Raw genomic sequence first — 13,344 nt, 5'->3', positions numbered from 1 at the left:
ATTTGCCATCAGTACACTTTATCTGGCGGAGCAGAAGGACAACACTAAAGTTAGCATGTTGGGTGATTTTTATTTTTATATTTGAGCCTGCCTAAAAAAGTAAATAAATGAAAACTTTCTTGGGCAAGTTCTCATTTGGGCTTAATTATTTGCTTATCTTTGTTGTAGCTAAAGTCTCAATTTTACTGGAAAGAATGAAAGAAGAAAAGCAAGATTTCTAACTAAGATTTTAAACTACATTCATTTTTGTGAAATGAACTACATTCACTTTGGTCATCTGTTTTCTGGGGTGGAAGAAAGTTTCCAATGATTTTGATTTATTTATCCATTTTATTATATAGAAAACAGAAATTCAAGTAAAATATTATATTGCTTGAGAAAGGACAAATGGGGATAATCAACACATCTTATAAGCACTTCTTCCGAAGGAAACATCTCATTTAATATTCCAGTTCTGCAGAAAACAGCAAGTAGAATGGAAAATCACCTATTGCACTAAAAAGCCACACTCCACACTAAAAAGTCTCTCCCTTCCTCTCCTTTACCGCAACCACCCCTGACACTTCTGTGGAGGCCGAGAAAAATTAAGTCCATCCCACCTCAGGTTTAGCCTTAGCATGAGTACAGCCATCTTAGCTCTGGCAGCCATCTCAGACCCCTGTGCCCAAGGGCTGAACTTTCCCCTACTTTACTTTAGTTCTAAGGACCCCCACCGTGCTTTGGTTCCAGGAAGCCCCACCCTGCTTTAGTAACAGGAACCCATAAATACCCCTGCCTTAACTAAACTCGGGGTCCAAGTCCCTACTCCTCTGTGTCAGGTATACTTGGGCCCAAGCTTAAGCTTGTCAAATAAACCCTCATGTGATTGCACCGGTGTTGGCTCCTTGGTGGTCTCTCAGACGCGGAAACTCGGGTACAACACTTCTGACACCAGTTGTGTGGGTTTTCCAGACATCAAGCAATTCTACACCAGCAGGATGTCCCATAATCCAATTCAATTCTGTATTCAAGTCAATTCCATTCCATTCTAATCAGAGTTAGCGCCAACCCCACGACTTTCAGGGTTGAGTCTCACAGGAGTGTCCCCTCACTCAGATGCCAATCCCAAGTGCTAGGTCCCCACGTTACTCCCAGCTTCTGCCTGACTTTGTTTCAAGCCAGAGCTTCCCATCACTCCCTGCTGTGGAGTCAATCATTTGCTCAAATGGTTCACAGAACACAGGGTAACACATTTACCAGTTTATTATATAATAAAGGATGCAGGTGAGCAGCCTTATGAAGAGATACATAGAAGGAGGACTGAAAGGGTCCCAAGCACAGGAGCCGCTGTCCCTTTGCAGCTGGGGTGCACTATCTTCCTCATTCATGGATGTGTTCACCCATCTGGAAGATACTATTTGGATTTTTACAGAGGTTTAGTAGGTAAGTATGAGCATCTAGTAACTCCATTTCCAGCCCCTCTCCCTCTCTTGTGAATGGAAGGTGAGACTGAAAATTCCAAGCTTCTAATCATGCCTTGGTCTTTCTGGTGACCAGTCCCATGGAGGCCCACCAAGAACCACCTCTTTAGAACAAAAGAAACTGCTGTCACCTAGGAAATTCCAAGGGATTTGGGAGCTGTGTCAGCAACTGGAGTCCATGACTAAGTGTTAGAAGAAAAGATTCTCATAGCACCCTAATTTACAAAGGTTTTAGGAACTTTGTGTCAGGAACGTGGGGCATTCAGTATTTCTTATTATCTCACACATATCCACCAATGTGAACAATTATAAAGGATGCTGGCTATGTTCTATTGTTTTATTTTTTCCTTATTTCCTCTGTGTGAAAAGAAGGAGCCATGCACTTTTTTAAAAGGGGGGTTCTGGGGCGCCTGGGTGGCTCCGTGGGTTAAGCCTCTGCCTTCGACTCAGGTCATGATCTCAGGGTCCTGGGATGAAGCCCCGCATTGGGCTCTCTGATGAGCAGGGAGCCTGCTTCCCCTAGCGCCCCCACCCCCACACCGCCTCTTTGACCCTGCCTGCCTCTCTGACTACTTGTGATCTCTCTTTCAAATAAATAAATAAAATCTTTTTAAAAGGGGGAGGGGTTCTGAAGAGAGAAAATTCACCTCTGCATCCAGCCCTGGGGGAGGAAAGAGCTGCTGTCTGCAAATCCACCCACCACCATTTACTCAAACAGAAAAAGAAGAGAATACCAAATAGAAGAAAGAAAAAAAAAAAAAAAAAAAAAAAACTACCAGCCCCCACACATCACTGATAATGCCTCAGGCATACATGGATCTACCCAGTAGTATCTAATGACAAGATTTGTAGGAGGCATTTATCTTTGAAATAAATTTGAAAAGATGTTTTTTAATCTAGTTTAAAATTTGTATTGAGTAAATCCTAAATAGCAAAATCTCAAAGTAGGAAGAGAGGTTATTTACATTCAAGGAGACAGAATTGGTTAATCAGAACTAAAAAATTACAGCTCTGCTGGGTATGCATTTTAATTTGGTCGGCCGTCGAGGGCATTGTTAGTCGGAGCAATTACGGAATGAACCCACAGCCTGGAAGTCATCATCCACGGAGGGTTTCCTGTAGGTTGTCGGTATAATAATATTCTTCCTTTTCACCTTCTGGCCATCCGAACAGCATAACAAATTAAAGAAAACATTTTTTCCGTATTTAGCAAACTCGGTGTGATTTTGGCAATGGGGAGAGCCGCAATAACTGGGGAGAATGGCGGGATCTTGCCAGTAGGGGGCGTTCACGCCAAATTAGCAACCGAGCGCTCCGGGAATGGGAGTTCGGGGGAGAGTAACTCGAGAGAGGACTAGGCTTACCAGTCACAGCCCCTAACAAAGGCAGAGTGAAGTCATTTATGGGAGGGCATACGTGGACGTAATCGCGCGGGCCCAGGTGCTTTGAGAGAAACCTCAGAGGCCTGTGGGAGGGCCGCTGGGCGCAGGCGTTCCCGAGCGCGCTGCCAAGCTGCGTCCTTTCCCAAGGTCAGCTGTATCAGTCAGAAAGCCCAGGTAAATCACAATCCCGAAGCAGGTTCCGGAATCCAAACTCCAAGACATCCCCCCTTGTGATTAACTTGGCTTCTCACACACACGCAGGGCAGGGCGGAAGACAGGCCACACGGCAAACAAGGGTGCCGGACGTGGACGAACCCCACGCGCAGTCGGTGTAGGGGCGCGCGGTTGAGGCGAGGCTTCGGGGGTCCGGGGGCAGCTCTGGGCACTTAGGGCTGCTTACCTTCAAGCAGGCAAGGCTCTCGGTTCTGGACCGAGATCCCTCGGGCAGAGCCTTCAGCAGCAGTTGCCTTTCTAAAGTGGTCAGACGTGGAGAGGTCAGGTCTGAAATTTCTGACATTGTGCTGCCAAAACCCTCCCCTTTGTAAAGGGATCGAATCGGTCTCGGGTCCCTGCAGACCTGCTCTGGTTCTGCTCGTTTTCAGTTCTGGGGTGTCAGCTGACGGGGGTCCTGGCGATATCTCCCAGCTGCGGTACCTTTAACTGCTTGCTTCATTGCTTGACTCAGGCCCCTGCTTGACGTGAGAGACTCCATTTTGCTCTCTAGAGGGGCACAACAGATTCCATTTAATGTGTGTATCATAATTCATTTAGCCTTTTATTTGCACCTCCAAACCATTTTTTGTTTGGTGGTGTGTGTGTGTGAGAGAGAGAGAGAGAGAGTGTGTGTGTGTGTGTGTGTGTGTGTGTGTTTTGCTAGCACACATAATGCTAGGATTTATATCCAAAAATAAGAAAATTTTTTTTCTTTTCTGATTTTATTTATTTGAGGGATTGAAAGATAGTGAGAGGGAGCATGAGCAGGGAAGAGAGAGAAGCAGGCTCACGGAAAGCAGGGCGCCCAACTCGGGGCTTGATCCCAAGACCCTGAGATCATGACCTGAGCTGAAGGCCCACACTTAACTGACTGAGCCACTCATGCCCCCAAAATTTTAGTGGACAAGTAGGTTACTCATTTTTCCCAAAACCTGTATTTTCGAAGAATTCCGTGGCCAGTATCCTACACATGTTATAGTAAATGGTTAATCCTTGCAGATCTGAATAAAGATCTTTCACTACCCAAGTTGTCAGAGTCTCACTTTTAAGTAAGATTCATGCACTAATTTACTCTAATTCATCAAATATGGTTCTGTTTCCCTGGGGATACTCTCAAATTTGAGTCTCATTTTAAAAAAACAAACAAAACAAAAACTTGCCCCTTTTTCTCTACAAGATTATAGATCCATCATTTGCAAGAGAGTCCTTCAAAATTCTATAGCAGCTTTCTCCCAATAAACAAGCCTTGACTTCTTAAAATAGTATTGTACATGAGGGAAGATGAGAATTATGCCAAATGCTACTTTTGAATACACTCTTTTGCATAATGGAGAAAACAGTTAAGAAAAAATGGAGCTTTCTTGAAATATCTCCATATTTATTCATCTTTCATCAGGCCACAGAGAGAAGCCCTTCCAACACAGTGGCTTGGAGCCTCCAGCAGTCTCGGGTTCAAATCCTAATTTTGTATTTACTGGCTAGGTGACTTTAGAGAAGTTATCTTACTTGCTGAGCCTGTTTGTCTATATATTGGAGTATTTGTAAGTTCTTTTCAAAGCTGTTTGAGAAAAAGAGATAATGTATACCCCTGGTATATAAACAATGCTTAATAAATGGTTGTTATTCTTAGTAAAATGGTGGTTAAATCATGTGGTCTTCAAAGACACAGATCCCCAGCTCCTTCTAAGGAAGAGAGTCTAGGCTAACATTTTTCCATTGTAAAACACATAATAGGTCTTCTCTGGCAAGATTCAGGCTGCCAGGAAGGTCAGAACTAAACGTTGTACCACTTTTCCTTAAATATACAGAGGGCTGGCTTCAGCAACGTCATCCTGCTAGAGATCTGAACAGCTGTTTTCTAAATGCAATAAAAGCAAGTATACTTACAGAACAGAATATAAATATTGCTAACCTCCAAGGATTCTCTAAGGAATGGCATAGCTCACAGAAGTCAGAAGTGAGGGGAAGTGTTACTAAATTTCTCACCTTATATAGTGGAGTCAAGAGATAATGTTTACATATGATGGATCAGAAACAGATGTTCAAGTACATGCTTTATACTACTAAGGCAACCAGTAGAGGAATTAAAAATAATTACATTAACACATTTGGGAGGTAGAAGGGTAATGGAAGTGGGAGCTGTGTAAGTGAACAAAATCTCTGACAAGTTTAAAGTATACTATTTATCGTTCTTAAACACAGTTGTTAAACACTAGGAGAAAAGAAAACAAACAGTTAATGGTGATTATCTATGAGGACTGGACCTGGAAGTAGGGAGTTTCCCTCGTCATTTAAATTTTTTTGGCAGTGTTTGATTTTTATGTTTAATTAGTATGTACTTGACATATATAATAAATATCTCTTTAAAAGAAGGAAATGGAATGCCTAGGTAGCTCAGTAGGTTAAGCCTCTGCCTTCGGCTCAGGTCATGATCTCAGGGTCCTGGGATCCAGTTCTTTATTATGCTCTCTGCTCAGCAGGGAGCCTGCTTCCCTCTTTCTCTGCCTGCCTCTCTGCCTACTTATGATCTCTCTCTCCCCATTAAATAAATAAATAAATAAATAAATAAATAAATAAAATCTTATTTTAAATAAAAAATAAAATAAAATAAGGAAATGAATACTGTGTGGTTGCATGCTCCAAAATGATCCCCAACAATTCCCGCTTCCTAGTAATCATACCTTGTGTATTCCTCCTTCCAGATTGTACCAACGACAGCATATAACCAAAGTGATGGTACATCATTTCCAAGCTGAATGAGAAACTACAGCTTCTGTCTTGGGTGTTCTCTCTTTCCTGATACATCTTTTTCTCAAGATCACTGGCTCTGTGGGAAGCCATGTTGTAAAGAGCCCTGTGGAGAGGCCCATGCAGTGAGGAAATGACGTCTTGGCAAACAGCACCACGAGTTTAGCCGGAAGCGGACCTCCCAGTCAGCTTTTTACACACAGCCAACAGCTTGACTGCAACCTAATGAGTGACTCTAACTTCATTAGGCACGCCTAATTCCTGACCCTCAGAAACTGTGTGAGATCATTGGTTGTTGTTTAAAGCTTCCAGGTTTTTTTTTTTTTTAAGATTTTATTTATTTATTGACAGAGAGAAATCACAAGTAGATGGAGAGGCAGGCAGAGAGAGAGAGAGAGAGGGAAGCAGGCTCCCTGCTGAGCAGAGAGCCCGATGCGGGACTCGATCCCGGGACCCCGAGATCATGACCTGAGCCGAAGGCAGCGGCTTAACCCACTGAGCCACCCAGGCGCCCAAAGCTTCCAGGTTTTTGCATGACTTATTCCAGAGCAATAGAAAACTACCACAGACGGCTACCCCTAGAGAAATAAAAGCAACTGAAAAGTCGTCATTGCAGGTATTAGAAGCTAAATTTAGGAGCTCAGAAAGCTTGGTTCTAACTCAGGAAATCTCTGCCTAGCAATATCACTGAAATGCTAACTGGTTTTTCTGTGACCAGAGTCCCATTCCCTGCCTCCATCTCAGTGCAGCCCAACATTAACGCATCAGCCTGACTCTGACCCACGGTTTTCTGTTTCCCATTCCTCCTCATCCTCTCATGTCCACAAGCCTAACCTCTCTCGCCTAGTTTATCCCGAAAGCAGAGCTAGAGATGATGGCTTACATTCAAGTGGTTTGTTTGGTAGTGGGATCCCAGGGGTCAGAAGTGAGAGGCAGGAGAGGACGGAGACCATTACAAGGATGTGATATCAAGTTGGCCAACACTCCACTCACCTTATCAAATGTATCTCCAATCTCCCCATCAGAAAAACAGAAAGGATGGGGCACCTGGGTGGCTCAGTTAGTTCAGGTCATGATCCCAGGGTGCTGAGATCAAGTCCCCTGTCGGGCTCTCTGCTTAGCAGGAGTCTGCTTCTCCCTCTCACTCTCCTTCTGTGCGCGCTCTCTCTCTCTCTAATTAATTAATTAATTAATTAAATCTTTTAAAAAAGAAAAACAGAAAAGAAACATGTGTCTGTTGGCTCCCAGTTCCACTGGTCAGGGGAGTCTCCACAGGATATTAATCCCCCAATATCCCCCTGTTAGGAATACTGAGTGCCACGCAGGGCCTGAAAGGGCACAGAAGCCCCAGAGCAGGAAGCTAGAAGCACATAGTTCTAGCCCAAGATTGTTGTGGGGTTGAAAAATGCATAAAGCTTCTCAAAACTCCAAGAGGAGCTCGTAGCCGAGGCTCTGGCTAGATTCGGGTGAGAGCAGCAGGACTTGGAACCTTATACAAGACATCTTCCATACAACCCGCAGCCAAATAGTGCCAAACCCTATTTCACAGGCATACATCTCTCCCATCTCCTTCCCCCTTTTTTCCATTTCACAGCCACAGCTCTCACAGCCTCCTGCCACCAGGGTTTTTCTAAGGACACCTCAATGGACTAACTCCCAATGTTCTTTCTCATTTATCAAACCACCCCAATCACAGGCCAGGCCGAGCTCTGAGTCACAAAGTAATGATCGCTTTGCCTCCCAGCTCACCCTTGTAAAACCGCTCAGAGACAGGCTGGGCTGGTCACCCAGGGGCCGAAGCCAGGAGAATGAGTCCTTGCTGGGCCAGCCCGTTGGATAACACAGAATTCCAGCCTGGAATCAAGAGATGTTTTCCACATCCTCCGTGACAACTGGGGTGAAGCTGTCACATACTGTGGGCTCAGGAAAGAAGGCCACAGTGAATTCAGGTAAATTGGAGAATATCTTTCACTAGTATTCAGTCTGACTCTCAAAAGCATTTCAACGCTTCCAAAAAATAATCTATTCCATAACTTCGCAGCTAATTGGCTCCTCTGTATGCTGTATATGGCCTGGGGAAAATCATCTCCTGACATACTTTATGGATTAAAATATTAGGCAACATTCTATGATGTAACTTTTCTAAGAGCTGATGATGGATTTTTTTTTTCTTTAATTTTCTTTGGCAGATTTCTTCACTTGATTCCTGCTTATATTACAAACATATTCCTTGAATCAGAGTAACCCAGATTCTGGTTTCAAGATAATTGTTCCATGCATACTACAAATCTAGTGTACCTTAATTACTTGTAATTAGTTGTACTGTAAACTCCAATCTGTTTAATTAGTTTTAATTAGCTTCATCAAAAACGAAACAGTCAATTGTTATAAGTTGTCTTGTTACACTGATGGAGAACACCTGGAATGGATAATTAGTTTCCCCCCCAACAACAAATTAACCTGGACTACAAGCTGTCATTAATAAATATTTCACCCCCACCCCGTTCTTGGAAAAAGCTTTAGATTAAGATCATAGCATAAAGTCAAAATAAAGTCAAGTTGATTCTTCAAAATAATAAAATAATAGTAGTGTGGTATCTTTTGTCTGTCCTAAGGCAAGTCCTTCCCTAAACGGGTATGTATGTGTGAAAGTGCGTATGTAAATACCCACATCTAATCATATACATACAGCTGACTTAGAAATGCACATAGAAGCACACACATTTTACATTATGTACCCCAGTCATTATCTTTATAGAAACCAAACTAGCACAGAAAATAGAAGTTTCTTTGCACATTTAATAAACAGTTACTCAGGGACAGCCTAAACCACCAAACAGGCATTTTTCCCATAACCCTGTGAAGAAGAGGATTTTTTCCTTTCTGAGAATGAGCTTCCTTGGAGACACAGACTTCCTTTCTGGGTAAATTTTGGCCACTCAAAGTCCATAGAGGGAAAGCTTATATTATAACGTTAAGTGGAAAATGCAGGGTACAAAATGGGAGGGACAGCCCAGCCCAGCTATATAAACATGTGAATAAACTGAAAAGAAATGTGCCAAGATGATAACGGTGTTTGTGTCTCAGCAAGTTTTTCTCCTTTGAGCATTTACAAATTCCAAATCCTTATACAAAAATCTTATACTAATTTTACAGTTGGAAAAACTCAACTTTAAAAAGTGCACGGAAATCCTGACTATAGGGATATTCACTAAAAAGCCACAAAGACCGGGCAGCAAGTACAAGGTTTTTGCAAGAAATTATTTTTTACCTCAAGATGAAAAACTGAAAATTGAATTTGTTTTGCAAAACTTTGGTTTGGGAAATTTCAGCTGTGGTATCTGAAACCCTATTCAAAAGATAAGCAGAAACAACAACTGGGGTTTGAGCTACTGCAGAAAGTACCTTTTATCAGTGATGGTGCTATTGCAGATCGGTGAAAGTCTTGAGAGGTTCTAAGGATTCTCCACAGCATAAGGTTCCACAATGAGCCTGGGTTTGGGTCCCAGAACACCCCAGTGTGGGTCTGGTCTCCATCTGTGGGAAATTGTAACACACTTAAAGGCACTGCATAAAGCACAAAATGCCCTTTAAAAATGTCCTTGCAGGCGACGCCTGGGTGGCTCAGTCGGTTAAGCATCTGCCTTCAGCTCAGATCATGATCCTAGGATCCTGGGATGGAGCCTTGTGTCAGGCTCCCTGCTCAGCAGGGAAACCTGCTTCTTCCTCTGCCTCTGCCCCTTCCCCCTGCTTGTTATCTCTTTCTCTTTAACAAATGAATAAATAAAATCTTCTATTTTTTAAAAGATTTTGCTTATTCATTTGTTAGAGAGCATAAGCAGGGACAGCAGAAGCAGGATCCCCACTGAACAAGGAGCCTGATGGAGGACTCAATCCCAGGACCCCAGGATTATGATCTGAGCCCAAGGCAGATACTTAACCGACTGAACCACCCAGCCATCCTTAGATAAAATCTTTAAAAAAAAAAAAAAAAAGAAAAATGTCATTGTAAGGGATATGTGAGATGTGTGATACAGGCAGAGAAGATGCTCTTGTTTTATCTTACAAACAATTGAAATGGGGAAACAGAAACTACGGTGCTTGTAGCACTCATTGTAGTAGGAAAAAACTTCACACAACCTAAATATCCATCATCAAGAGATTAAGTTATAAAATGAAACAAATCAGAGCTATGCAAATCAACAAGTATGAACCTCACAGACATAATTTTGAGGCAAAACATAAAGTCAGAGCATAAAATACAGAGAATGTGTTAAATAAAAAAATTCAAACAATATTCTCTCCATCACTTTCAGTAAAAATATAAAGACATCCATAGGATTGTTGTTATGTCCATGAGGTGTGGGGGATTACTTACTATGTATCTAGCATTACTCAATGTTCCATGCCTCATTCTACTTAGTCCTCACAACACCCCTACAAGGAAAGCCTTGTTATCCCAGTAACACATGAGGATCCTGGCTCAGCCCACTTCAATCATGTGCCCCAAGTCACTCAACTAAAATGTGGCAGAGAAAGGCTTAGGAGTTGTCTCCCTTCCGTGACACTGTCCCCAAGGATTTTTTTTTTAATATTTTTATTTGCTTATTTGAGAGAGAGACAGATAGTGAGAGAGAGCACTCAAGTAAGGAGGAGAGGGAGAAACAGGCTCCCTGCTGAGCAGGGAGCTGGATGTGGGGCTCGATCCCAGGACTCTGGGATCGTGATCCGAGCCGCAGGCAGACGCTTAACCAAATGAGCTACCCAGGTGCTCCCTGTCCCCAAGGATCTTAAACACCCAGGATCCAATAACCCGAGGACCTCGTTTAAGAAGAGGTATCAGAACTACGGTCGTTCCTCTAGCTGGCACCCAGCTCTGGCTTTCCCTCTCCACACACAGACATTCTCTTTGTTGGAAATAACCATCTTAGAAGGAGGGCCTCTCCCAAAGAATACACAGGGAAGTTCTCTTCAGGAAGTGAACACTTTGTGTGTGATAGTCATGGGCTTCTCACTTCTCAGTCAAGACTTCTTGCACACTGTTCCCCATCTGTGGTTTTACTTTTTTGTTGTTTGAATGAGAGGAATGAATGCTTGGCATTGAGTGGAGAGTATGCAGACTGTGTGACACTAACCTTGAGTTCCAGATCCAGGGTGGAGTCTCAGCCTGGGCTCTGTTGTATTTCCAAGGACAACAGTTAGCGGGCGGTCATCACAAAGCCACACTTTCTGAAGCTTCGGGAAATGCTTATTTTCCCCGTCAACGGACTCATCACTTCGCACCAACAACAGGCTGCCACTTACAAGACACAGAATGTGGAGTCTGTATTTCACTATTCTTGTAATGCCACAGCTCAGAAGAAGTGTGGTATAGAGAGAAAGACTAGGAGAACTAGTGCTAGGAAACCGGGAGACTTGAGTTCTAGTTCCAAACATATATTCTAACCACTTCTGCCTCAGTTTCTTCATGATTGAAATGACAGGGCTAGACTAACTGAACTCCCAAGCTTTTTCCAGTTCCAACTGCATGGCATAACATACAGAAAACACACACGGCAAAACATATACAGAAAAAAGAAATATTTAGGATAAAAGAAGCCATAGACAACTAATTTTGATTTCCCTTAACACTGGCAAAATTCTTTTGCTATTAGGAACTTCTTTTTAAATTAGCAGGTATTAAGATAATGGCATAATCAAATTAAACAATAAAACATTTAATTTTTTTATTATTTAGCAAGTTTAGTGAGTACAATGAAATTACGTATGCTTCATTATTGGAACTCTTGGTAAAATGTTTAGTGATGGAGCAGGGAGACACTCTGGTTCTAGATTCAATTAATTTTAATATTTGGTTTTAATATCTGCCATAGTTGGAAAGTTCCTCACAAAAATTCATCAAGTCAAATTGGAAAAACTGTGTCATTAGCGGAACTTACTGAATGGGGACACTCAGTTTTCAATTCCATGCATCAAACTTGAAAAATACCTTTTCTTATATTTTCCTAGTAAATTTTCATTCTCTTGAAGTCTCTCCATCAGCTCCAAACTAACTAGGAAATGATACAATATGTATTTTTAACAAATGACCTCAACACTTTCTGAAGTTCTTCATCTAAAACATTAGTAAACAGGTTAGAAAAATGTTATTTTCAATTTGAAGTGTGCAAATGTGAAAATTTCTAATAGGTAAAAATCACCCCTTTAATTATGGGTACAAACTTAATGGATATAAATTCAAGTATCTTTTCAAAATGCTCTCTCTGTAGCATGTTTCTTTTGCAAAGCAGTCATGTTCTCATTATTTTAAAACAACTATTATGTTGAAGGGACAGAGTAAGCATGTTTAATTTTTTTGAATCTCCACTTGTCTTCACAAAAAAAAAGGAGAAAAAAAAACAAATTTTGAGCACTTGTCTGTTTTATGAAAGAAAAATACCTAATGCATTAAAAATAGTTTTGAATCTTATATTTTATTTCATTACATTCAAAGGTGTTGTTTTTAAAATATTAACCTTGTTAAAGATATGTAGCAGCACAAAAAAACTAATTAAGCACAATATACCAAAGCAAACAAAAGTGAGAATTCCAAGCTCAACATCTCCATGTGAGGGAGCTCCCACTCACCCATCAGAATGTTCTGTTCTAAGATATTACCAAGATATACATCAAACTTATTTCTTATATTTTCTATAGATATTTTCTTCCCAGAACCTAAAGTTCTCTTTAGAGACCACAGCACTACACTATGATTAATGTAAAAGCAGAGACCAAGTCCTCCCCTCCTTGGTACTGTCTCTGCTGCCAACCCCGAAGGAAAGGTTTGGGCATAGTAGGCACTTCAGGAAGACCTACTGAGTGAAGACTGTTAGTCCTTTGTTTAAAAGGCTTTAACCTTCTTGTAAGACATTGCTTTAGATGTTGTGGCTGCCAATGTCTCAGCAACAACAACAATTTTTTCCAGATTTTTCAAATAAAGAAAGATGAATGAAGGGCACCTGGGTGGCTCAGTCGGTAAAGCATCAACCTTCAGCCCAGGTCGTGATCTCAGGGTCCTGGGATCGAGTCCCATGTCAGGCTCCCTTCTCCCTCTCCCTCTGCCTCTCCACCCCGCCATTGTGCTCTCTCCTGCTCTTACTCTATCTTAAAAAAAAGTCGGAAGGAAGGGAGGAAGAAAGGAAGGAAGGAATAGAGGGAGGAAGATGAATGAAAGAACTTGTGATATAGGGGCACCTGGGTGGCTCAGTTGGTAAGAAGTCTCTCTTCCACTGCGGTGGTGATCTCAGGGTCCTAGGATCAAGCCCCGACTGGGGCTCTCTGCTCAGCAGGGAGGTTGCTTCTTCCTCTGCCTGCTGCTCTGCCTGCTTGTGCTCTCTCTTAATCTTAATTTTAAAGAAAAAAAAAAAAAAAAAAGGAATTTGTGATAGAGGTAAAGGCAGGGTTTAGGAAACAAGGGTGGTAAGACAGTCAGAGACTAGCAATAGTGAGAAATCGTTACCTCCCACCACCCAACCTGGAAGAGCTTAACTGGCTAGAGAGAA

The 13,344-nt window shown here is 42.0% G+C and overlaps 1 protein-coding gene across 10 annotated transcripts in view; it reads right to left on the bottom strand.

The window, feature by feature from the left end:
• Positions 1-13,344, bottom strand: part of LOC309859448 (uncharacterized protein) — a 275,428-nt gene that overhangs the window by 215,301 nt on the left and 46,783 nt on the right. For 3 of the 10 annotated variants that reach the window (XR_014308699.1, XR_014308700.1, XR_014308704.1), the window contains exons 4-5: positions 9,209-9,340; positions 1,230-3,313 (exon numbers count right to left, since the gene is read on the bottom strand). Coding sequence is in view for 1 of the 10 variants with exons in the window: in XM_082720132.1 (XP_082576258.1) it covers positions 3,243-3,313; positions 9,209-9,340 (203 nt within the window). In the remaining 9 variants the exon portion in view is untranslated. Of the gene's footprint in view, positions 1-1,223; positions 3,563-9,208; positions 9,341-13,344 lie in introns of those variants that run through there. The other 7 variants (XR_014308698.1, XR_014308706.1, XR_014308703.1 and 4 more) reach the window with 6 other exon arrangements.

The sequence above is a fragment of the Mustela nivalis genome (genome assembly GCF_964662115.1).
Source record: "Mustela nivalis genome assembly, chromosome: 2".
NCBI lineage: Eukaryota > Metazoa > Chordata > Mammalia > Carnivora > Mustelidae > Mustela > Mustela nivalis.
This window is presented reverse-complemented; position numbering and strand designations above follow the sequence as displayed.